At 45.4% G+C, this 26,615-nt stretch overlaps 1 protein-coding gene across 2 annotated transcripts; it reads right to left on the bottom strand.

Moving 5' to 3' along the window:
- Nucleotides 1-1,642: 1,642 nt before the first annotated feature.
- Nucleotides 1,643-25,519, bottom strand: nup93 (nucleoporin 93). 2 transcript variants are annotated; one of them, XM_030790797.1, is made up of 22 exons: nt 25,428-25,519; nt 24,711-24,897; nt 23,514-23,631; nt 14,706-14,768; nt 12,840-12,968; nt 10,862-10,936; nt 10,073-10,165; nt 9,591-9,730; nt 9,113-9,245; nt 8,619-8,776; nt 7,610-7,775; nt 7,171-7,264; nt 5,764-5,955; nt 4,880-5,006; nt 4,060-4,132; nt 3,884-3,928; nt 3,469-3,585; nt 3,212-3,330; nt 2,740-2,857; nt 2,555-2,638; nt 2,243-2,371; nt 1,643-1,761 (listed from the first exon to the last, which is right to left on the bottom strand). In XM_030790797.1, exons 2-22 carry the CDS (start codon nt 24,887-24,889, stop codon nt 1,651-1,653), a joined length of 2,463 nt encoding a protein of 820 aa, XP_030646657.1. In that variant the 5' UTR covers nt 24,890-24,897; nt 25,428-25,519; the 3' UTR covers nt 1,643-1,650. The 2 variants fall into 2 exon arrangements, with proteins under 2 accessions (XP_030646657.1, XP_030646658.1); XM_030790798.1 differs by having other exon boundaries at nt 1,643-1,758.
- Between the last annotated feature and the right edge of the window lie 1,096 nt (nt 25,520-26,615).

Genomic DNA, 26,615 nt, shown 5'->3' with positions numbered 1-26,615 from the left:
TTTGAGTATAAAAGAAAGAACAAACTCTGTAAATATCACGTGATGTTACAATTATATGTTCCTCAGAGTGGTTCTAAAGTACTTCAATCCTTAATAGGACAGAGGTTAAAGACGGACATCAGTATGTTTTAAACACAGCCACAGAGACATATCCAGTGTTATTTGCAAGATTTTATTACGAACTCTATTATTTATATATATATATATTTATTTATTTTTTTAAAGACATGAATCGCCAGTGGAAAAGACTTGATGGAGAAATCCCTTCTGGCACGTTGAGCTGGAATCCCGTTGGCAGCAGTGTGGTGCCACCCTGGTGTTGTGAAATAGCCGGATTATAGCGGACGTGTGGCATCGGCCTGATTCACAACACCAGCTGCAGCGCTCACACCCGATACAGGGACACACGCCGCATTCCCGCAGTCTCCCCGACTCGACTGCGCCGCAGTCCAGAACTGCCGGGGAGGTTTCTTTCAGAGCGTCATTCTCTCAAATAGAGCATGCAGGTATAGCAGGTAAAACAGTTCTTCTCTGTCAAATTCTGCAAGGGCTTCTTCTTTTGGGACTTGTCAGTGTTAAACAGGAACTGAGTACCTACCACTGGATCACAAACCGTAACTAACCTTCTATAGCAGTGCTCTGTCCTGAGATGTCAGGGCTGTACAATGGGGTGGGGCGGATGGTGATAACATGGATATATCATATCCAGCTGCGAATGCTAAAAATGAAAAAAAAAAAAAAAAAAAAAAAGACTGGACTTAAAAAACAAGAGGGACAGCTAGAAGAGGGCACACTGCTACAACGCAGCCAAGCAAGCAGGAGAAAACAAGCCAACCCATCCATCTGCATGCTCTCCAGGCTTTTCCTCTCAAGCTACCATCTGCTGGGAGAATCAATGTCTCTCTCTCTCTCTCACACACACACACACACACACACATTCCCACTGTGATCTGAACTAGCAAAGTTAAGCTGACTAAACTTCAGCTGAGAGATAACTTCTGCTGCTTTGCTCAGAGCTTCAGACCACAAAGACGAGAGGCTGTGTTTTACAAAACGCTTTTAGGTCAACAGCCTTAAGTTACAACTGCAGTGTAGCCAGGACATGGTGGGAAGTGAAAAAAAAAATGTAGGCCAGAATATTAGCTGCCTAAAGCCATTTGGTATCATGTGGCCCTGTGTAATTCAGTATTACCACATACTTACTGACGTCTATGCTTAAATGTAAAAGAAGAGGAAACCTCGATTTGAGGCTATATGCAACATGTAGTATTAAAACACAGCTCTGTTTAGCATATTTAAAAAAAAAAAAAAAAGATAACATTTCTAACTCAATGAACTCATGAAAACACAAAACAGAGGAGACAATGCTTAAAAACGAACATATATGATTAAAAAGATGGGTTTATAATGAGACAAACACAAACGGAAACAAAAAAAACGTAATTTTTTTTTCTTTTCTTTTTTTTTTTTTTTTTATTATTTCAAATTATGAAAAAAAATACAAAATATAAATCAGCACAAAAGGGTAGGGTGGAATGGCAGACAACCAGATACTGAAAAACATAGGGATTAAGTCATGGAGAGGGTTGGTAGGGGAACGGTGCGTAGGGGAGGTTTAGTGGAGGAGTTTGGGGCGGGTCCGGCTGGCTGTCAGTTCATCAGAACCTCCATCTGAACCAGACGGGCGTTGGTGTCTCCGGCCATTCGGTACGGGATCATCCCAGCAAAGGTGATCAGCGCTCGGGCCTGACTGCGCAGCTGCTGTAGACACAAAAGTACACACACACACACACACACACACACACACACACACACACACACAATGAGTCACCAAGGCAGTACAGCTGGTCATCTGATTCTGTCTTTATCCGATACTGCTGCAGACTCTAGGCCTTTCCCTGCACTACCAGACAGAATTCAATTCTTCTGCTCTGCTCTTCTGAACCCTTGATTAGCTAAAGCAGCTTTGTTAGAGCAGAGAGAGAGCTAAAACATGGCGTGCCGTGGGCTTCCAGGAGTAGGACTTAAACACTGGTCTATCCAAGTAAGTCGAGAAGACTTGAGGTAAAACAGCTTCAGGGTTTTCATCTAACAGAGATTTTTTTTTTTTGTTAATGATATCGTCCTCAGGAGCTGTCTATGCTGTAAAAATCTTGCGGAACTAAAATCTTTCCCTCAGACCCTCTCCCAACAAACCGCTGTTCTGATTTGGAACCAAACCTACAAACACCTCTTCACTTACTGCATCTTTGTCCTCCAGGGGGCGCTGTTGCCTTCCTGGCGTGCCTGCTGTCGCCCCTTTCAGGCGCTTGTACTGCGTGAATAGAATATTCATGGTGGCGAGAAGCACCTCAGACAAATTATGCCGCACCTTCGAATGCAAATGAGAGACAGGGGGGACAACAGAGGTGAGTGCACTGCAAGCTCTTGACATTTACAGGCGTCTGCGCGCCGTGGATTTGATCATAAGCAGTGAATGAATTACTCGATCCGCTCTCACGAAAATCTAAAATCCCGTATTTTTTTTTTTTTTCCCCCGGCGAACGGCCCTTACTTCATCGCTGAAGTTCCGGAAAGCCGCGACCCTCTCTTCGACGCTGTCCTGACTCAGAGGGACCAGCTTCAACCTTTCAATTATCTGAGGGGACAGAAAAGGAGAGGGAGAGAGGACAGAAGGGAGATAAGTATTAGTAGGTTGTTGACAGCAGGATTGAGATGTCAGAGGTCGTTAGGACTCACGTCATAAGCATTGTCTATGTGACCAGCGTGGTATTCGTCGAAAAAGGTCATAAGGTCGAGCAGCAGGTAGAAGGTCCCGTCGACGGACTTCTCCGCAGCTATACCGTTATTGCGGTACCTGAGCTCAAACAGAAAAGACACCTTAAGGACACTGTTGAAGAGCTGAAGAGTGGACCCGTGCGTTGAGCTGTGAGCGCGTGGAGCTGCCGTGTTGCTCTGTGGAAGGCAGCAGTGGGACGGTGCGTTTGTGTAGTAAAGGGCTGCGAGACAGCGTGTTGGGTTTGTGATCTGGTGTAAACGTGCATGGGAGCGCCAAGACACCACAAGGCTTTGGGCGTCTGTGTGAGTGCTTGTTTTACTCTACACAAGTGGATATTTGTAGAAGCAGCTACGTGAGATAACTGTGTTTCTCTCTGTGTGTGTGTGTGTGTGCGCGTGTGTGTGTATGTGTGTGTTAGACATGGAACCTTACCGTTCTGCAATTGGCAAAGCCATGTTCTTCAGTCTCTCTTTATTGGACTGTGGAGCGCTGACCTGGGCAATGACTGGACTCAGCAATCTGTTCAACAGCTCTAGAACCTTATCTGGGTTCTGGTCCCGGGAGGGGGTGGGGGTGGGGGTGGGGGTGGAAAGCAGAAGAAAAAAATAGAAATGAGGGACTTCATCTCCTCCTTATTCATCTAGATCATTCTGAATTCCAATTCTGGTCCCAGACTGCACCCTCCTTACCTTGGCCAGCTCGTACAGTTTGACAGCCTCTTCAAACAGGCCTTTGTTTTCAGCCTCAGAGGCAACTTTGGTGATGATGGCTTGCGTATCTCCGGCAAATTTATCAATCACGCCAGGCTGTCGGATTAATACAAAAAGTTCTTAGAATCAGGGGAAGTTCTAGAATGAGCATTTGTATTCTGTTTGGTGACTGGGGGGCACAATGGAACACTCAGTACGGAATGCTCGGAGACAATGGAGCATTCTTCAGTCATTTTAACTCGGAATGAACACAATACCACACGGAGGTGAAGACAATGAATCAAACTAAGGTTTGAGAAAGCTTTGAATGTAGGACTGCTAACAGAAAGGCATTCTTCTAAGTGTAACGAGATAACAGAAGGTTTAAGGAAGACAAAGGAGCGTGCTTGCCTACCTTTCTGCTTCCATCTTTTTCCAGTCTTCCCAGAAGCATGTCAAACTGTGCAAGGGAAGGAAGAGTTAAACCTTTTCGGAGAAAAGATATTCCAAGTCCTGGTCTAATGATTAAGCTCAGCGACATGCACACACACACACGCACGCACGCACACACACGCACACGCTCACGCTCACCTCACGACTCTCGATGACCAGTTCACTAACGCAGCGCATGAACATGTTTTCTCCCTGCCCGTCCTTCTCGTTCCTGTGGCCAATCAGAGCAAAGAACAACTTTTATTGGATGTGTACGAGTGGAAAAACACACGGGTACTTTGAAAAATTAAGAGCTTTAACCCCCCCCCCCTCCAAAATGTCTTTGTTTCACAGATACCCCTAAGTGTCTAAAAACAGCAGCCTCAGTGCTTCCAAAATTCAAAGTGTGTGTGTGAAATAGTTCTGTATTATTCATAGAGCATTTCTGGACCACTAACTTATTCATGAGAAATCAGGCTCCTCAGAGAGAGAGAAAAAAAACAGGTTTCCTTTTGACAACTGAGGTAAACCTTAAATGTTTCACATTGAAGTGCAGCACTGCTGAACGTGAAAGTTGCGAACTTTAATTCTATTTAGTTTATGATCTCAATATGAACAGCTGCAATCCACAACTGATTCTAAAGCTTTTTGATCAGAGAAACGTTGGCAAGCCTGCCGTTTGCTGCACCCCAAAGAAAGGAAACGAATTGTTTAATAGCAAAACTGTGTGTGTGTGTGTGTGTGTGTGTGTCTGTGTGAGAGAGAGAGTGAGAGAGAGAGTGTGTGATTGTGTAAGTGAGAACGTGTGTGTGTGTGTGTGAGTGAGAGAGAGTGTGTGACTGTGTAAGTGAGAGTGAGTGTGTGTGTGTGAGAAAGAGAGAGAGAGAGAGAGAGAGAGAGAGAGACAGTGTGTGAATGTGTAAGTGTGTGTGAGAGAGAGAGAGAGAGAGTGTGTGTGTGTGTGCGCGGGCAGTTGTACCGGAGAAAGTAGAAGTACTGCAGGGCTTCTCTGGGGTCCGTGGACTCAAATTTGCGCGTGTAGAGCATGACAAGCCGGATGAAATTCAGTCTCCTCACCATGGGTGGGTCTCCAGCCTCCTGACTCACTGAGAACACACAGCAAACACACACACACACACACAGAATGAACCCACACACAGCAAATACATCAACCGCATTTCTGCAAGAAGTAAACCAGTCTTCAGCCAGAGCTAACGTGTCACATTCCCTCACTCACCGGGCAGAGTCACAATGAGCAAAAGCCTCACTACATAAAAATTCCTTATAAAACCCTCCCAACACAACTTTACTGGGTTTTTTTTCCCCCCTCCACAGTTCGGACTTTACACAACTATGGCACAACTATGTGTAAATAATCCTGTTATTGTGGATTTGATGCATTCCTGCGGCTGCAATGACTGAGGTTCGAGATGTTAAAAAAAAAAAAAAAAAAAAAATGAGCATCCTTACAGAAGGTAACAATGGGAGTAATCTAAACTCGTCAAACCTCATCACTTCCATTGTCTTTAGTCACGGACGCTACCTGTCAGAATGCCGCAACTCAGCCACAATCAGACAACGGTCTAAATGCAGCGAATCAATGCCAAGGCATGTTTTCAGTTGTTGATGTAATACAAAAAAAAAAAAAGTCCCAGGTTGCCATAGCTACCATGCTTTTAAGCCAAGTCAAGTGACAGATAAATCATTCCACTTAAGAGAGACAGACTCGGAGAGACTTAAGATGGACTGGCTGTGTATAGAAACAGAGTAAAGACAGAAAAGAACAGAGAGTGTGAGAGAGAGAGAGAGAGAGAGAGAGGGAAAAATAAAAAACAAGGTTAAGGCAAACTGGGCCACTCTTACACAGTTGAGCACTTTGTCCTGACGACTTGAGAAGCAGCTTGAGTTCGTGGAGGACCAGAGCCACGTGAACGGCATGGCTGCGCAGACGCTCCACCCTGAAGAGAAAGGCAATGGCAGCCTCAAACTGCGCAGTCAGGAACAGCACCTGGAAATAGAGGAAGGGCTGCTGGCTGGCGGAAAAGTGTGATTCACCTGGAGGGAGAGAGAGAGAGAGAGAGAGAGAGAGAGAGGGAAATAAAAGACACCTTAATGACCCTGGATAAAGCCTGAGGGAAAAGAGGGCAAACAATTCAAAGATGTAATTAGAAAAGTGTTAATAAAAAGTGTTAAATCTAGACATACTGTGTATGTGGAAGTAGAAGCCAGAGCAGAGGATGAGAGCTGTGATTAGAATATTCAAAATTACAGCTCTTACACAATCATCAGGGCCTTGTAAATCCTTCACAGGCCTAAGGCTCTTAAAGGGAGCGTTTCATTTCCATTCACACAGGGAGAAAATAATCCTCCTTTGCTTGAAGCGCGAGGTCCTAACTGCCATTTTAAAAAGCCAATGAAAGAGGTGGCCGCGACTTTGTAGGAGAAAACTTAACTGGAACAGTTGCTCTGAGGAGGAGTGGGGGGGGGGCTTATCAGTCAGTTAGAGTCTTTTATGCCCCCCCCCCCACTGTGATAAGAGTCTGACTCACTTTGCAGGTAGAGAAACTAAGCGGACGTCTTCTTTTTTTTTCCCTTTTTTAAGATAACGGTTAAAGCTGAAGCTCTCACAGAAACGCTGCACACAAAGACAGAGCTCTTTATCTGGTCCTGCCGTTCTTAGAGGAGCCGCAAAAAAAAAAAAGGTTTTTGAATACCGACCGCATTTCCTCTCTTTTGTTTTCTACCTCTCGCATCTCTTGTTTATTGAAGCGGACGGCGAATAAACAGCGAGCGTATGGTTCATTGTTTAAACATCACCTGTCAGCGTAAACCCTGCCCACTCCACGCTTTGTTGGTGGCGCGCGTGGTGTCGGGCATTCGCGGCATTTCTTTCAAGTGCCCGGGAAAAGCGTTTACACTACGGAACATTTTCAGCTTTATCCAAGTCTGACCTGAACAAAAGCCAATGCAGTGGGATTTTAGGATTCACCGATATCTCTCAAAAAGTAAGCGTGTAGTGGTTGGCTCTTTAAGTGTATTTAAGAATGGCCAATGCTAGCTAACAGCTTTACTGGCGGAGATACAGCACACGGCAAACATACTACGATCCGCTCAACCAGTGCTAACTGCTTTGACAAAGCAAATCTCCGTTTGGAACGTTTAACAGTCACCGCTGACAGCTAAAAAAACAGATCGTCTCAAGTGTTTGTTTGTTGGTTTGTTTGTTTGTTTGTTTCCATTCTACTTGTTTGTGTGTTCAGTGTGTTTTACCATAGTCTTCCAGCAGCTGTTTCTGCAGCTGAGCCAGAGTGAGTCTGTCCTGAGGCGCACTGCTGCCATCGTCATCGAAACACACCTGGTTCAGCTAAGAGAGAGAGAGAGAGAGAGAGAGAGAGAGAGAGAGAGAGAGAGAGCGAGAGAGAGAGAGAGAGAGCGAGAGCGAGCGAGAGAGAGCGAGCGAGAGCGAGCGAGCGAGAGAGAGAGAGAAAGAGTGGGAGGGGGTTTTAATATTACATTGTTAACACTCATCTACTCAGATAACCCGACCTAATTACCAAAAAACTTCATCTACAACCAAACAGACCCTGCACAGACCCTAACCCAAAGACTACAGGCTGCATGAGGACAATAAGACACCCTCATAAACAACTAAAACAGTAACGGTGAAGCCACCCAGACCCCGACGGGGTTTCGGGGTCAAGGCGGGTACCTTGAGCCACAGGTAGTCCTCCGTCTTATCGGCCACCTCCCCGTGGTTGTCGGCGATGTCGCACTTGCCGATGAGGCAGTACACGGCTCTCTTATACGGGTCGGCGCTGTTCCTCAGAACCCGCCGGTAATGCAGCCGGAGCTTATTCTCTGTGGCCGGAGCCAGGCTGGAACGCAGCACAGACAGAGAATACATATGTATGAGTGAGCCAGGCTGGAACGCAGCACAGACAGAGAATACATATGTATGAGTGAGCCAGGCTGGAACACAGCACAGACAGAGAATACATATGTATGAGTGAGCCAGGCTGGAACGCAGCACAGACAGAGAATACATATGTATGAGTGAGCCAGGCTGGAACGCAGCACAGACAGAGAATACATATGTATGAGTGAGCCAGGCTGGAACACAGCACAGACAGAGAATACATATGTATGAGTGAGCCAGGCTGGAACACAGCACAGACAGAGAATACATATGTATGAGTGAGCCAGGCTGGAACGCAGCACAGACAGAGAATACATATGAATGAGTGAGCCAGGCTGGAACGCAGCACAGACAGAGAATACATATGTATGAGTGAGCCAGGCTGGAACGCAGCACAGGCAGAGAATACATATGTATGAGTGAGCCAGGCTGGAACACAGCACAGACAGAGAATACATATGTATGAGTGAGCCAGGCTGGAATGCAGCACAGACAGAGAATACATATGTATGAGTGAGCCAGGCTGGAACGCAGTACAGACAGAGAATACATATGTATGAGTGAGCCAGGCTGGAACGCAGTACAGACAGAGAATACATATGTATGAGTGAGTGAGTGAGTGAGTGAGGGAGGATGGAGGGGGAGAGAGAGAGAGAGGAAAAAAAAAAGAAAGAGAAACACAAATGGGGAGGGGTGTTAATGAACAAGGCTGCAGAGATATAGATCAGGGAATAATGAGGAGAGAGAGAGAGAGAGAAAGAGAGAAAGAGCGAGAGAGGCCTGTAATGTAAGGTGTTCTCACCGACGGTGGGGGCTGTTCATGTATTCCTGAAACCAGGTCTTGAAGTCGCCCACCTGGTGCTGGGCTTTATTCACCACCTGCATAGCAGCAGACAGATCTCCACACCGCAGACAGTAATATATCAGAGCCCAGACTGGATGACCCTCCACCTCTCCGTCCTAATACACACACACACACACACACACACACACAGGCACACACACACACAAACAAACACACACGAGTTTAATCACTGGATGCATTTTCCCTAATACATTCGGACTAAGAGGCTTATTAAAACATGTCGAGAGAAGATGGAGTTCTCTTATCTAAAATTTGCAGAGTCACAGTCTCACACTGTGTGTGTGTGTGTGAGTGTGTGTGTGTGTGTGTGTGTGAGTGTGTGTGTGTGTGAGTGTACGAGTGTGTGTGTGTGTGTGTGTGTGTACGAGTGTGTGTGTGTGTGTGTGTGAGTGTGAGTGGTGCAGTGGTGGGCACCGGGCGTGGCTGAGTACCTGCATGCCTGGCAGAGGGCCCGGCAGTTTGATGTTGAGAAAGCTGTGCACAAGCTGATAGGTGCCAGGTACTCCGCCCAGCTGGGCCTGATGGAGGTTCCCAAACACCGTCACCATAGTGTAGTTCTTATAGCTAAAACACACACACACACACACACACACACACACACACACACACACACACACACACACACACACACACACACACACACACAGAGTAAAGAGTCGTGTTCTTCATAAAAATGGCACTTGGTGAAAGTATTCAGAATTAACAATGCAAAGACATACTGTGTTTGTGCAGTCAAATCTGACCTTGATGAGAACAAAATAACAACTGTGCCGCACTGACCGGGACAGCTTTCTATCGCCCCCGCCCCCCCCCCCCAGTTTTACCCCCCAAATCTAAATGTCCTTCCCTTTCTCTCCCCCCTTACTTCTTTCCCTGTCCCCCACCTTTTACTCTCTCTCTCTCTCTCACCTGTTCTCCAGGAAGTGCAGGGCCTGTTTGACAAAGTCCATCTGCATGTCTACGGACACTCGGCTCTTCAGTGTGTCTTTAGCTGGCACCAGCCTCACGTCTGTCATCTGTTTGACCATCAGCCACATGTCTGACACGTTCTACATACATACACACACACGCACACACACACGCACGCACACACACACACAGAGTTAACATCTGAACGAACAAAACTGTTTAATCCTCTGTGGAGCTGTATGCTGATTATTTTTCATGATCTATTTCCTATTATTAATTCATCTACTTCACTTAGTATTGTTCTTTATGAGGAAATGCAAGTCTACTTTTTCCATTAAGAGAGAGTCATAAGTAATTTAGGCTCATCACTGGCTTGGTTAAAAGCTTCCGATTTGACCACAGGGGACAATGTCGATCAGCAGCCTGACAGAGGATAAAACACACTTTTGTGTGGATGATCTGAGAGCAGCGTTAAAGTCTACCTTATCATCCAGACTGTCGACCACAGAGGCACACAGGTCTCCCAGGCTGGGCTGAACATGTCCATTCACAATCTTCTCATTAAAAATGTAGATCTGCCAGAGAGAGAGAGAGAGAAGTGAGACGCGGGGGGGGGGGGGGGGGGGGGGGGTTGAACTGCGGCTGGCGGTGATGCCGGGCCCCGCCCTCGGCAGCTGCCGCCTTCGGGGACAGGCTACGTCCTGGACGTTAAATGATGGACGATGAAAAACAAAACGAAAAGGATAAGGATGTTGAGCAGTTCGTCAAAAAAAAGCACAAAGACCAGGAGGATGATTCCGCAGGCGATGTGGCGGCACATGACTGTCCGGTCAACGACTACAAACCACTACGAGAAAAGGAAAAACTGAGACGGGAAAAAAAAAAAAATAGGAAGATAGAAAGAAAGAAAGCGACAGACGGCGAAAACTTCCGTCTTTGCCAGCTTGAACAAAATGAGAGTTTACCCATCATGCTTTGTCAGCCAATCAATGGACTGGATCAATTGCTGTGCCTTGCAAAAGATGACCCAGTTCACGAGGGTGCACAATGAACTCCACGACTCTCCCGGTTTAAAGGAGATGCAAGTTTACTGTGATTGGCCAAACTACCGTTTCATGCAGTGTCACTGAATAATGGTTATTGGTGTGAAAATCTGAAAATCTGTAATTGGAGCGACCACACCAAAAGTCAAAGCTGTCTGGGGCGTTATGGGTAATGTAGTCCTTTTACATCATGGAACTGAGGGCTATATTCAGCAAGTGATTACTAACCTGTCTTCCATAGGCCACTTCAACGCTGTCCAGAGCACTGCGTCCAGGAGCTCTGACGTCACTCACGAAACTCGGCTGCCGTGCACACACACACCCACACACACAAGGAGTCATGGTTAACATGACTGTGTGACTTCAGGCAAGTTCACACAAAAAAGTATTTTAGACAAGTGAACAAAACAGAATTCTGCTAGATAATGTATGTGTGTGTGTGTGTGTGTATGTGTGTCTGTCTGTGTGTGTGTGTTTGATAGGAGTAAACATGACTGAGTTATCTCTATGAGATGTGTAATGTAAATGCAAGGTCAAGTGTAGCATGAAAAGCATTGTAGAGAACCCATGCACATAATTCAATAACACACACACACACACACACACACACACCCACACACACAGCCCTCAGGCAAAATGATCATTTAACCATTCCTTCGAACAAAGTCTGGCAAATCTACAGTAAGAAACATACAAAAAAACAAACACACACACACAGAGAAACTGCAACCCACACGCTCTCAGAAATAAACTCTGTGTATCATTCTGCAATGAAGCAATAGGCAATAGAAGTCTGACAGGACAGAGAGAGGGAAGGAGAGAGGGAAGGAGAGAGGGAAGGAGAGAGAGGGATAGAGAGAGCAAGAGTAAGAGCCCATATGTGCCAGGATAGAGAGATGGATGAGAGAGAGAGGGAGGGATGAGAAATAGCAAGAGATGCTGACAGAGACAGAGAAAGAGAAAGAGAAAGAGAAAGAGGAGAGGGGGAGAGAGAGAGAGACAGAGAAAGAGAGAGAGAAAGAGGAGAGGGAGAGAAAGGAGAGAAGTGGGGAGAGAGAGAGAGAGAGGGAGAGAGAGAGAGGGAGAGAAAGGGGAGAGGGGGAAAAAGAGGGAGAGAAAGGGGAGAGGCAGAACTGGAGCAGAGAGAGGGGTATGCTCCTGGCAAAAGCAGGGAACAGCAGGTCAGACATGGAAAATTTAACTGCTGCTTAATAATTAATCTGCCAGGAAAACATATTCAAAATCCCCCATCGTGCACACACACACACACACACACACACACACACACACACACACACACACACCTATCCCTACACACAGACACACACACACACACACACATACACACAATCATAATTTGTACAGACACCTGCACATATGAAACCACTACACTTTACCCAAACAAAACCTGAAAATTGTTCAGAACTCAGTACCATGCCACAGGAGTGGGAGTGAAGCAAAATGTGCATTTCCTGATTCATTATTGAAAAGAGGAGAGAGCTTTTCTCTGGTTAGAGACTCAGGATGCTGTCTCACTCTGTTATTTAAATGATGTAACTCCGCAGTAACAGGGAGGACATATAATGCAGAGCGTCAGTGGGGACGTTTTTGACTAAAACGCAAGTTTGGACAAGACGTAACCAAAGAAACTCAAAAAACAAAAACAAATCAGAGAGGGAGACTAGAGACAATGACGTATATCATTTTTATCGTACAGGGATTCGTCAATACTGATCATTTTAATAATAATAAAACTAATATTACTAGTACAACTAATGATAATTTATGAGGGTATTTATGTGCAACTCTTCTCGGGCTTTGAAACTGTGTAATTTAAGTGATTATCATATATTGCTGTGCAATATTTTGTCAAGTGCCATCATTTGTAAAGTGTGACGTTTGGTATTGACGACTTCATCTTTTCGCGGCAGCATCTACAGTCAGCTGCGTTGGGTGCTGACTCCTCTACGGATGTACACATCACTCTGTGTGTGTGTGTAAGTATGTGTGTGTGTGTGTGAGTGTGTATGTGGATGTACATAACACTCTGAATGTGTAAGTATGTATGTGTGTGTGTGTGTGTGTGTGAGTGTGTGTGAGTGGATGTACATATCATTCTGAATGTGTGTAATGTGTGTGTGTGTGTGTGTGTGGATGTACGTATCACTCTGAATATATGAGTGTGTGTGTGAGTGCAGGCACAGACCTCCAGGTCCTGGCTGAAGTCTAGCGCATCCTCTCCAGCACCAAGCAGGGTGTGGAGCACTCTCTGCTTCACCTGCTCCCACTGCACCAGCATAGACTCCCTGTGGTACTCCTCCGCAAGCAGGAACGTCTGAAAGAGAGCGAGCGAGAGAGAGAGAGAGGGTCATGAAAGATGGAGTTGGAGTGAGATGAGGGGAGAAAGAGAGAGAGAAAGGTAGAGATAAAGCATAAGAAGGTAGTTTGAGGATAAGAGAAACATTCAGAAGCCTGGGAAGTGAATAAATGGGTTATGTGTCATGTGACACAGTAAAAATAGCCCGAATGAGGGAGCAGGCTGGCTGGATCTGGGAGTCCCCCCCCCTCCTCACACACACACACACACACACACACACAATAAACACTTAGGGCCACCAACACTACCTTCCAGAGACAAAGAGAGAGAGAGGGAGAGGAAGAGGGAGGGAGAGAGAGAAAGAGAAAGAGAGAAACAGAGAGAGAGAGAGAGAGAGAGAGAGAGAGATGAAGAGGGGCCTGGGGAGGAGTGACAAACTGGGTCTGGCCCTGGGAAGCTTGGTAGTGTGGGAGTCTGTCTAATGGAAGTGTGACACTATCTGGGTCTGTGTTCATGGCTGCTACCGATTTAGCCCAGACCTTGATTGAATCCAAAGACCTTTTGTCTATTCTGCTCGGTCCCCGCGGAACGGCGGGTGATAATTGCAAACGTTCCTAATTAAACAGGCTCTGAACTCCAACCAAGGAAACGGATTTTGGAACTGGGTGGAGGGGTGGAGAGAGAGAGAGAAAGAGGGATTACAGGCACAGGTTGAGCAAGCGTGAGCAAGTCAGAGGAAAGCTATGCAGTAAAGCAGAGAGCTGCCCACCCCACCCCATCCCCCCAGCTCCCACACACACACACACACACACACACACACCCTCTCTTCTCTCTGCATGATTTTAACAGCATTCTCTTCTTTTCTCTCTCATAACGGGGAGGAATCTTCTACCGATTCTGATTCAGGGATATTTCCATCTGTGAGATCTAGTGTGAGAAAAGCCTTTTCAGTCATTCCCTCAGTCTCATACCATCTCGGCTGGCGAGGTTAACTTTCCTCCCACAACAATTACTAGTCCTGCTGGTCAACAAAAGGCTATTCTGGTTCACTACCATAAACTATACATATACACACTACACATTCAATTTGACAGGTAGATGTTGTCTTGCCGAGGGCTGTTTATATGGTAACCTCTGGGCTCCAAACTAAGAGAGGTGATGATGGAGAGAATAAGCGGAGGGCTATAATGAAACGGTGAAGAGTTGTAGAGGGGCGTTGACCTGCCAGAGCTCTACTCTCTTCCTTCCAGAGGAGAAGAACAGCAGGTGAACGGCGCCTATTTTTAGACGGGCGTGACCCGCTCTAAGGAGAGGAAGACAAAAGGAGAGGGGGAGTCGACGGCCCTGAAACGAGGTGCGGACCGTTCCCTTCGAACCTTGGGCCCGGCGGCCCGGTCGGGAGGGGAACGCGGTTTTGGGGAGTTTTTTGGGGTAGAAAGGAAATGTTCACCCTTACTGTAAACCAAAAGCGGGCAATGATGAGTCATCGAACAGACAAGACACAGAGAGGGACGCACAGATGAACAAAGGAATGGACATACAAGCAGACAGATTAACGTAGATAGATAGACAGGTAGACGGATAGACAGATAGACGGAGAGATAGATAGACAGGTAGACGGATAGATAGATACATACATACACAGACAGATAGCCATGCGCTTGGAGGAAAAAAAAAAAAAAAAAGACACATGAACGGAGAGAAACAGAAGAGAAAGACAGATGGAGGAATACGGAGAAGAAGAGAAAAACTCACCCTGCGTCGTGACTCCTCGATGGCAGACAGTAATGCATTGTCTCTCTCGTTCTTCAGAAAGCCCTGGAACAGGAGAGACGGTCGAGAGGTTAAACAAACTGCAACCTATCCCCCCCCCTTTCCTTGTCCGCATGCAGAGCACACGCCCTCTCTCTCTCTCTCTCTCTCTCGCGCTCTCTCTCTCTCTCTCTCTCTTCCTTTGCTTTCATTCTGTCTCTTCTCCACAGCGGTGGGGACATAGGCCGGAGATGGAGAACTGTCGTCATTATCAGAGCTGCGGCTAAAAATGTGCTTAGAATCGACCAGGACGCATCCCTGCCGCGCAAAGCCGAGCCATTTTACCAGCCCCTCGTCTCTGTAATAAAGCTCCGGTTTCCTCCTCTAGCGCCTTCTAGAACGTTCCAGAACTTTCGCCCGTTACTCCGACACATAAGAGACCGCCCACATCTTTGGCCGAGTACGCGCCCCGGCAGGAAACAAAGCCAAAGTGCTCCTACATCTAATGGAAATTCAAGTCCATGGCTAATAACCTCCATTAGAGAGACGTGTTGATGGACAGGGTCCGAAAAAGGTTTTTTTTTTTTTTTTTTTTTCCCCCCCCTTCCTTCGCTCGTCTGATTCATTTTCAATTTCCTACCTCAGGGAGCCAAACTCCATTTTGTGCTCGGCGCCTCAGATAAAAATCAGCCGCTATACGAAGTGCTGCACGTCTCTTATTTATTTATTTATTTATTTACTTATTTATTTTTAGGAGGAGGCCGTCACGCACTGCAATTAACAAGGACGCAATCTGCTGATGGCAGGTCTAGGTGGAGGGAATACCAAAAAAAAAAACCAAAAAAAAAAAAACCCTTTCCTTTTCTAGATCCCCACCCCTACACCTCTGTTTCCTCCATCCCTCATCCTCGGAGAGAGAATACATTCTGTTCAACAGCATAACGTTTTTTTTGGGGTTTTTTGGGGGTTTTTTTTCTGGAAAGCCTGCATGATTGTACACACGCTCTGCTCCAGCCGGTCTTTTTACGGTGGGGAAAAATAGTGGTACGTTGAGGAAATCTGCGTCTAACCAGACTGCACGGAACGCCCGCTGCCTTCACAAATACTGATGAGTGCGGCTCAACTTCCACGGTCTGAGCTGCCAAACGACACAGCTATGATAAGCAGACGCTCATTTAAAACAACTGACATGGATGTACATATATATGTGTGTGTGTATGTGTGTATAAACACACACACACACAGGCATACACACACTCGCGCATTCGCTCATTTGACTACGCGCGAAGCCGTGTGCATGTTTCCCAACCCCCTCAGCCAAAGACAGAGAATGTTTCCCCGAGAAAACCGGCGCGTCCACCCTCAGAGCGGAGATCTCTTACACACACACACACACACGTATATGTAGACATAAAGCTGAAAGACACACATGGCTGGGTTTAGGATAAAGCACTGATGCACAAAAGAGAAGTAGGGAGTAGTCTTGGAAGGGGGGGGGGGGGGGCCATCAGGGGTCAGTGTGGATTCTAACATATATACCCTAACAATAAGAACCAGGGTGGGGTTTTTATCGTGGCCAGACAATACCCCGGAATACAGCCCAAAATTGAACCGGATCGATCACGCCGAGAGGAGAAGACGGACGCGAGCCGGCGTTAAGGCGAGACGTGTCGGAAACGTAGAGAGGGTCGAACTAACGTGTTCAGCTGGGCTTAACACGCGCCACACCCTTTTTACACCGAACCCCGTTTTTACCTGAACCGCACCGACAACCAGCTACTCCTCTTTTAAAGTTTAAAAAAAAAGAAAAACGCGTGTGTGCGCACACACACACACACACACATCATTACCATAGCATATGTGGAATGTATAATTCTATGTGTGGAGGTGAGACTGACTGCTCCAAATGATGCTGATCCCTGTGGATTCTCTGGTGATCTTTTGAGGACCTCTGAGATCGAGCGGAGGGGTGGTCCACCCTTCCCCCCATACTTCTGTGGAGACCACTCGCTCTCCCTCTACCCCTCCTCCAAACCACCACCCTTCCACCCCCTCATCCTTCACAACGAGCTCGAAAACCTTAACCCCCCCCACCGTCAATTACATCACATCACTGACACATACCTCCTCTAATTCTGACTGACAGCTACAAATTAGGATTGATTTATTACCACGATGGGAAGATGATGGCTGAAGGAGGTGTTGTGTGTGTGTGTGTGTGTGTGTGTATGTGAGAGAGCAAGAGAGAGAAAGGCTGACAGACTGTTGGGGGTGGGTAGCAAGGGAGTAGCGGTTCTTCAGCGGAGCTAACTGGTGAGGAGGAATTTGTCGTAATTCTGCGTTTACCACAGGTATCGCAAATAAAAGGGGGGGAAAAGAAAAAAACTGAGCTCCCTCTCTCACTCCCTGTTCATTTCTTGCCCAGTCACTGCTCCGCTGTGCCGGCCGTATCGACTCCAGGAGCCTGGAGCGCCCCCTGGTGGAGATTTGTGCTCGGCTGATGAAACAGGTTTTACCCAGTTTGCACCCAGGAGTCGACAATAGAGCTATTTTTACACGGAGAAGCTCTGGGTCACGTCTCTCCAGGGACAAAACTCTCGACGTGTAACCGGTAACGATACGGTGGAGAACAGTGTCATTACTACGTCTTCCTCTAAAATATGTCTTTTAGCATGTTTGCCTCAAATGACACGCACTTTAAACAAATTATGAATATATGCACCCGTTTTAAAAAAAAAAAAAAAAAGAGGAAAAACAAAAAACAAACCAAAAAAAACCCCTCAAAAAACCCATTATTTTACCACTGACAATATGAGTGTCATACACACAGAAACCATTTCAATGCCACTGGTCAACTGGGCTTCTATATGAAGGGCGCAGTACGCACAGGTGAAATGGGAGATAACATGTACTGCCATACAGTCAGCTGGTCTCATTTTCTAGAATGTTCCAGTATTCGGATGTATATTCGGCACGTTTTAAATGGTAAAACCGTCGGACCGGACATTCGGACAAAATGGTGATATTCCATACATCTACAGATGGTCGACCAAGCTTCAATATGTCAAATGTGCATCATTAAAAAAAAAGTCTATACTACAACCGACATACTACACACTAACAAAGGACTGGAGTCTTTAACTGTAGAACACACACACACACACACACACACACATACAAATCCACCCACACCCAGGCAAATTCTTTGAAAAGAGCTTGGTCTCTTGTTCTGAAATCTCTGTTCCACCTTTGCCAATTTAAAAATGACGATGTCCAATGCTGTTGTGTACATTTTTGTTATCGAACATTGATATAAAGAATGAGAATCTTCCCGTACATTTGTCTATACATTCACTCGCTGTCGGGGGGGGAAAAAAAAAAGAGAGAGGTTCGACATGCAGTAATGAACACGCAGTAATGAACCTTAAATATAAATGTTACTTGACTAAAACCTCTGTGAGTCGAAGTGCCATCATGTTCTCGTTAGGATAATGTGAAATTTTCTAGGCTGTAACAGATTTTCTCCCTTTACTTCTGAACAATGAAAGGACAAACCCCACCCTAACCTCTCCACTTCCTGTGTGGCGAATAATCCTTCATCTCCATCCTCATCATCATCATCATCATCCTCATCATCATCTTTGCCACCGCCGTCGTCTTCGTGGTTTCCGTGCTTTTGAGAAGAGACAGAGTTTAAGCCTCATTCTCCTGAAGTGACAGAGAAAGCCGTAACACACAGCCCATATGACTGTCTGCGCCGCACATGCGTGTGTGTGTGCGTGTGAGTGTGTGTGTGTGTGAGTGTGCGTGTGCATGCGTGCATGTGCCGAACGCGTGTGAGTGTGCGTGTGTGGGCGATACTCACTCATGCTGGGGCTCTGCCTGCCCATTGCCATAGAGGAGCTGAGAAGCAGATACCCGGTACTGAATGCCGAGAACCAACCCGACCCGCTCTCTCTCTCTCTTTCTTTCTCTAGCTCTCTCTTCCTCTCGCTCCTGCAGAACCGGGCCAGCGCCATTCTAGGGCGTTTTCTGACCTCCTTAAACGCAGGCCGGCACTCTTGTCTGTCCCACATCACCACCCTACACCGGCTCAGTGGACTGAACCTAGATATATGCCACAACCAGGGTTACTGTGGCCAGCTTTATTGTCGGAGTCGGAACGTACCAAGTCAACTCTCAGACACGGGGGGGGGGGGATAAAGGAGGAGCCATTATTCAACCTCAGCTGTATGTCTCTCTCAATCATACATCCACCACCCTCCCTCCCTTTCTACTTCCCTCCCTCCCTCCCTCCTGCTCTCTCTCTCTGTCTCTCTCTCTCTCCTCCAGCATCACTGCCGCCCTCCTCTTTCAGTCTCACTCATTTCTTTTCTTTTTTTTTTTTTTTTTTTATCCATCTCTGCATCCTTTCCTTTTTCCCTCCTCCCATGGCGCAATGCAATTATGGTAATGGATTTTTCCCCCCTCTCCCAATGGCTTCCGACATCCTGTCCAGAAATGGGGCTAATAATCCTCTTAAGAATCATGTTTAGTTAATGAGAGAAGTGCAGTCCCCTCAGAGAGACGCAGAGAGCGCCTGGGCAGCCCAGAGCGCAGCCTACATGTGCTGTTATTTAGCCTGAGCTGCTAGCGCCAACGTTTATTAGAGCGAGTCCAGACGCCAGAGCTACTGAGCGAGGGAAAAAGAGAGGGGGTGAGGGGGGTGGGGGGGTGGTGGTTAAGAGATAGCAGGAACAGGAAAGATGGGAGAAAAGACACGGTTTGGTGAAGATTAGGGGAAAAATTGGGGAAGAAAAAAAAATGGCAAAGCGCGAAACACGATGCTCGATTTTTGCCGTCTTCGCCTCTGCGCTGGGTCATGGATGCTGCTTTTCTCTGCGTTCTTTTTTTTTTTTTCTTTAGTCGTTTCTGACTGATTTTATCTTCCCATTTCCTTTTCGATCTGTCTGGGTTTATTCTTCCTCACACTAGCTCTTTTCTCCATGCTGCTGGTGTTCACATTATCTTATATTACTGCCTTTTCTTTGTCCCCCTCCACCCTCTCTCCCACACACACACACACACACACACACACACACTCCCTCTCTCTCTGGCTCCCATAGCAATCATTACACTATACAATCAACACAATTTAACATATTCACAAAGCCCCACACAACATTTATAATCACTATCTACACACATACACACACCCCTGGCTTGTTCACACACACACACACACACACACACACACACACACAGGAGTGGCTACGCCTCATCAGCATGGAGCATTTTCTTTGTCTTCAGACAAAGCAACGTGTGCCCTCAGAGAATGCTACCATACCATACAACCTACACACACACACCAACACACACCAACACACACACACACACACACATACACACACACACACACACAGATCTGACTGTTCTAGTCCCGTTAGATTTCTCAGAGTGCTTAACCACTGCTTTGAAACATTCTCCGACTGTAGACAGACATCAGCTGGTGGGAAAAGATGCGGTTATACAGGGAGACTTGAAAGCAAAGGCATTTGCTAGAAAGAGTACAGAGACACTGAAGGGGTCTAGATAATGACTCTATACGGAGCATTAGAGCCCACACACCATCAGCCACTCTGCTGCCCTCTACATATATACATCCATACAGCAATACTAATTCACAAGAGCAAGGGTGCTCAGTCTATTGTGCCCATCCTGAACACTCTCTCTCTAACACACACACACACACACAGAGAGAGAGAGAGAGAGAGAGAGAGAGAGGGAGGAAAAAAGCATGCCTTCCTGCCAGAAGCTAAGTGCACTTCCAGTAAGAGCCGTACTCAGGCCGGCCTGCCACTCACTCTCTCCTACACAAACACACACACACACACACACAGTTATGCCATACATACCCGCGGACACATACTCAGACAGAGCTGTCATTCACACTCTCTCTCTCGTACACCGTTTGCCCCTAATCCTGCCACCCTCTCTCTCTCTTTCTCTCTCTCTCACACACACACACACACACGCACGCACACATACACGCACGCACACATACACACTATTCTGCCATACGAACCCGTGAATACACACTCTCACACAAATATGCGCGTGCGCAGACAGACAACTCTATGACACACATAGCAGCATAAAGACACACACACACACACATGCACGCACATACACATGGAGCATGGGGAGATTCAGAATGGGGCTAAAGTCTGGAGAGAGGAGGGAGCAGTGAGTCTTCAGGACACAAAAACATAAAAAGATCAATACGCCTTTCTGATGAGTCAACAACAGTAGACTCTCTATTTCTGACCGTTTACCCTACCCCCCCCCCCCCCCCCCGGCGTGCACACACACACACACACACACACAAAGATACACACACACAGAGATACACACACAGACACACGCAGTACCTGACATGGACAGAAAAAATTAGCATATCTAACTAAGGCTCTTTGAAACAGAGGGACACCAGACAGCATCGAGCAGCCTTCCAACTTGAATACTCCTCTCTGGTCTAACGGCTTTCTCAGATGGGTGTGGTAGAGTGTGCACTGATATGACTTTGCAAACAAACACACAACCATTCAGCTGGAGTTTCTTCTTCGTCAAAAAAAAAAATCTAGGCTACCCGTTAATTGGACTTCTAGGCTTTGTAAGTAGACTGTTTTAGCCATCGCTGGTACCAGTGAATCAGTGGGTCAGAACAGAGGCTAAACGAAAGTGACTAATCACAGACACAATCACGGTGAAGTCAGAGGCCCACGCCATCGGTCTTCCAGTAACCCGAGCCATCATGCCTAAAATGGATATGGGGTGAGGCCTGGCAGAAATAAAAAATTATTTGATTTGTTCTGGAACTTAACAATAACACAGCCTTATCTTGCTTTTTTTTTTTTTTCCTGTGGACAAATGGGGACGTCAAATATTCATTAGGGTTAAAAAACAAACAGCCCAATTTGATGCTACAGTAGGAATTTACAAAGTGCTGTGTCGAGCTGCTTCATATGAAATCATCAATTTCATATTCAGCAATGTCCGATTTCAAATGTTGTTTTGTTGAGTCATTTTCTACCGGTGTAAACCTTAAGCTGATATGGGTCTTTGTCAGTGTCAACACTGACAAAGCAGAATGAGAAAGGTTCCAACCAATGTTCCTCCTGACGGGATCATCACAGTAGGTCCAGCAAAGGAACAAGTTTACGGATCTTCACTCGAAGCCTTTTACACATGCAAGCAAGCGACAGCAAGTGGTAAACTTTAAACCCTCCATCTCCCGGAAAGACGCACACAACAGAACATCAACCCAACCACAGTCTCATTCAGAACCATAGATGTAAAAAAAAAAAAAAAAGGTGGAGCACTTGAAATTTTTCCATTTGCTTTGGTCAAAACATAGGAAACACCCTAGTATGTGATGGCCATACAATATTCATTATGTTTTCTGTCGATTTTAATCCGTTTAAAACCCCACACTGGAGATATACCACTATTTCCCATACTACAGAACTCAGTGGGAGAGGTCGCTGACCTTAAAGCCAGTTATGACCTATAGGTCACACATGCGAAGAGGAATACAACCTGCTTTTCCCCCTCCCACGTCTGACACGGATTATCTACAACCAAATGGCCCGCATATCCACGGTTTCTATCAGTCGGAGTGTCCTCTGCTCATTTTTTCTCTCTATATCAAGTGATATGTTCATCTGCACTTTCGGTTTCATCCCCATTGAAATTATGAGCAGACAGAGGTGTATAAACCTGTACTGCATCTATTGTCTTTACCTTTAAAAACAGTTACACTGCAACTGTCAGGGGAAACGAAAGACTGATCGATAAAATTTAAAAAAAAAAAAAAAAAGGTACTTTTTTTTTTTTTTTTAAAGGGGCAATGCAAAGTCCCTGTGTGTCTAAATGCAATGGTCAAGGACAAAGGCAGAGACAAAATGAGCTCCTACAGGCACACCCTACACAGATCTACGTGTACACATTCGACAGTGTGATGTTTATTCGCCTTTGTGGTAATTCAACGCGGAGACGCCAGCGTTTTTGTTCATTAAGAACTGGACTACGTCCAGTCGATCCCGTAATAAAAGCGCGGTATATTTAGACATGTTTCCTGGCACTCGGCCGCTCTTATCCACAGAGTCTACATTCAGCTGATGCGTGTAAAGTCCTGAATAAACAAAAAAAATAATAATAAACAATAATCATCGTTAAAAATGAGAGCATCTGAGGTTAGACTTATGCGGAATCCAGTGCACGCTCTGTTTTCTTGAAAATGAAAGAGTCACCTTCCTGGCAGTGCGTCAGCACCTCGGCTACAAGTACTGACTCACCCGGGAGAATCATCATTACGCAGGGAGGTACAAAGGAGAGACACAACGATAGAAAGGGAACAAGAGAAAGACAACAAGCCGTAAAGAACTACGCTGAGCAGAAATTTGATCGCTCTAGAATAGAATTACAGACAAAAAGGCTTCAGTTATTATGTATATATATATTAATATCACTTTGAGAATTTTGGCCAGGGAGAGGCTTCACTAGGTTTCTGCTTAATCACTGGCTTTCTGTTCTTTCTGATATGAAAGTTGATTCATTATCAAGTTGCTCTAGAAAAATAAAAACTGCTGTTCTTATCTGCGCAAAAACAATTTTACCATTCAGAACTATTTGGGAATGGCACTTTTTCAGCTGTTTTCCACCTGTGCTCAACAAAGCTTAGAAACCAGCCGTTACATCTCATTGCAAAACCAGCCAACACTGCGCACACTCACTCACACACACACACACACACACACAGTGCAGAGTTACCTGGATGTCAGTATCTTTCACCGGCTCCAGAGGCTCAAAGGTGGTAGCAGCACTGAGACTCTCCAGGCGCTGGGAGATGTGGAAGAGATCCAGGCCTCGGGAACCCAGCAGGATGGAGCTGGAAGAGAGAGAGAGAGCAGATAAATAATTTATGTGGTCTGTTTGGCTGTTTATAGGTTCATCTCAGTTAACTCACGCAAGTCTTGAGAGAGCTGCATTCACAGATGCTGCTCAGGTTCTGAAACAGGCCTGTTTTTGGGCAGCTGTCCAGGTTATGCTTTCGGACCCACTGAAACATGTCTTACATCTACTCTTTAATGTACATTAAATGTTATGGTAACTTTACTTGTGGCAAGTCTGTGAAAGCTATTGTATATTCAAAACGGACACATAACAGATACCAGTGTGAGGAGGCCACAAGGAATCCACAGGTAAAACCTCTGTATTTTTGTTAAGAAGTCACCCCCCCCACCCCAAACTTCAATTCTTGATATCCATCAGGTTATCACGGATAGGTAACCTGATGGATAACGTATTATAGTGTGTTAATTGTACACAGAATCTGTCTTAGTACTTTCTTAAGAAATGAGATAACACTGTTTTAACCAGTTGAAAGATAACAGTAACACATTCTTCATATTTTAAATTGTTTACCTCTCTTCTCTCTCCTCATTATAGACAAATCAGACATTTGTCTGACTCTGACATAATACAGCAAACAGATCCACGTTAGATTAGCTCTAAAAAAAATAGATTGACTCTAAAAGTTAACTATAACCACTACATACCAACATTGTGTTTATCTCTACTAGCCATCACTGAGTCTGGCAATCTAAGGGAAATCAATAATGGGTAAATCCCTTGGTATACTGCACTGCTTTGTATTTTAATAGACATACAAATGAATCAGAAATACAGTTAACTTCAGATGAGCAAAGCGTAGACATACCACGGTCTTCTTAAGACTATGAAATACATAGTGTTGACCACTCTTCTCACTGAAAATTAATTTACGGTAATAGTCAAGCATGATTCTCTTCTCATTTTCCTTGACAGGAATTACATAAGTGGAGAAAGTCAGTACTTTTGCCAGGGCAGTATAAAATCAGAGATTTTACATTAGTTGACATTCGGGTGTATTCAGGGTCAAAATGCCTAAAATTGACCTCAAGCTGGCTAGACGGACAGAGTACTCACGCTTTTACGTCGGCTGTGTCTTGCGATGTCCTTGTGAGAGTGCGTGAGCGCAGTCTCTCTCCCGCCTGTTGGATCTCCTGCAGGTTACGCTCGACGTGGGGCAGCTCTGATATGGCCTCGGTCTCCGCCGCCAGCTGTTCCGCTTGCTGCAGAAGCTCACCGAAGCCCTCCGCATCCATGTTTCCACCTGTCAAAAGAAAACGTCAACAGAACTTCCGTCAAACAAACGAAGGTAACATGTCAAAATGTTCCATAAAACTGGTCTTGCTACGTTCTTAGAAAAAAAAAAAAAAAAAACAATGTCGGACTACAGTTATGTTTACGTTTGTTTTCATAATACAACACAAGCAGTCACAGTCGGTTCAATGAGTCTTAGCATGTAACCTGACGTCAGATACCCGTTAGGTGCTCGGTATTTTCTCAGTATACACGTAGGGCCAGAACCTCCAAAATATCAGATAAGTATGGTGAACACCTCACTACATTTAATAAAATACGTATGAAATGTGTCTTACATGTGCTGGATTAAAATACACAACAGGATGTGACACCCTCATGAATGAGCCAGCATGTTACGCTATGCTATGGTTACCGTACATTTCCAATAAGGCTAGTTAGCTAACCGGCTGTGTCTACAACAGCACGGCCATGAGGCACCCTATCGACAATGAACACTATTTAGCGGCAAAAGTAACGTTATTTTTTAAAAGAGCTCACCTTTATGACCTCGGCGCTTTCTAAACGATTCGCTCTCTATTCTGTAAAGACTTTTTTTAACTGTTTTGTTCGGGCTGTCAGAAAACACACATTACTCCCGGGTTCCCAGCACCTACAACCTCATTGGTTAAATTTTTTTTTCCCAAAAACACCCGCGCTTTTAACACAACTTTATTTATAAACGTACTCACTGACAGGTGATATTCACATGATCAGCTGGTGCTATATTCCGACAACAGCGACGTTGTGAATGTATTCAATAAAATAAAATTCCACGCAGGACACTTACATGTACTACTGATTAATGGTAATAATGAGACGACAGCATAATACACGAAAGGGACATAGAAGAGTGGTCCCGAAGGGCCCCATCAGTGTTGCTTTTGGCCTCTCTTCTTATTAGAGGTTGTTTGTTACCTGGGAAAAAGGTATATACAGCCAATCAGACATCAGTGGTGTTTTGTCATGAAAACCAGTGGGACTTCTGATCTCCAGGATTAGACTGGGCACCCCACTCTTCAGGGACTTCTCATATGTAAGCTGTGTAATCACTAACTGTGATATTGACTATGTTGTTGTACCTGGCATTTTTATTCTGATAAGATTTCAATATTAATTTAAGAGACACATTCTCTCAAGGTGTTTAATTTTGTTTGTTTTAAAAATCCAATCTGTGGTTTATTAAAAAATCTTTACTTGGACGTCTTCTACTGCCAATAAAATTCTACTTTCATTTCTCACTGTACTGCCCAGAAAAAGAAAAAATCTAAATTAAGGCAGTAGTTTATTTCACTGATTTGAAACTTTCAGTATGACAGTAAAATAAATCTCTACATACTGTACACTTTCAGACATCAAGTCAATACTTGGCCCATACTGCATCTTTCTGCAGTTAAAACAACACTGAGTCATTTGGGATGAATGTCCACCAACTTTGGTATCCTTTTGCTTATTTAAGTGACCTGGGTATCCCCTTTGGACTTTTGTAGTATTCAAACTGTGCCCCTTTATTGTAAGTCAGGTTATCAACTGCCAACTATGTGCAAGGCTTAGCTTTGAACAAAACATTCAAGTTCAAACACTGGCATGTTGACACACTCCGTTGATGCTTCTGCTTGTTCTAAAGATCCTGCTGAGATCTCCATATTTAATATTATTTTACCCTTGATTACTGTCCTGACATGTGCA

This window comes from Chanos chanos, chromosome 13 (genome assembly GCF_902362185.1).
Source record: "Chanos chanos chromosome 13, fChaCha1.1, whole genome shotgun sequence".
Taxonomy (NCBI): Eukaryota; Metazoa; Chordata; class Actinopteri; order Gonorynchiformes; family Chanidae; genus Chanos; species Chanos chanos.
The sequence above is the reverse complement of the archived record's forward strand: the minus strand, read 5'-3'. Positions and strand labels throughout refer to the sequence as shown.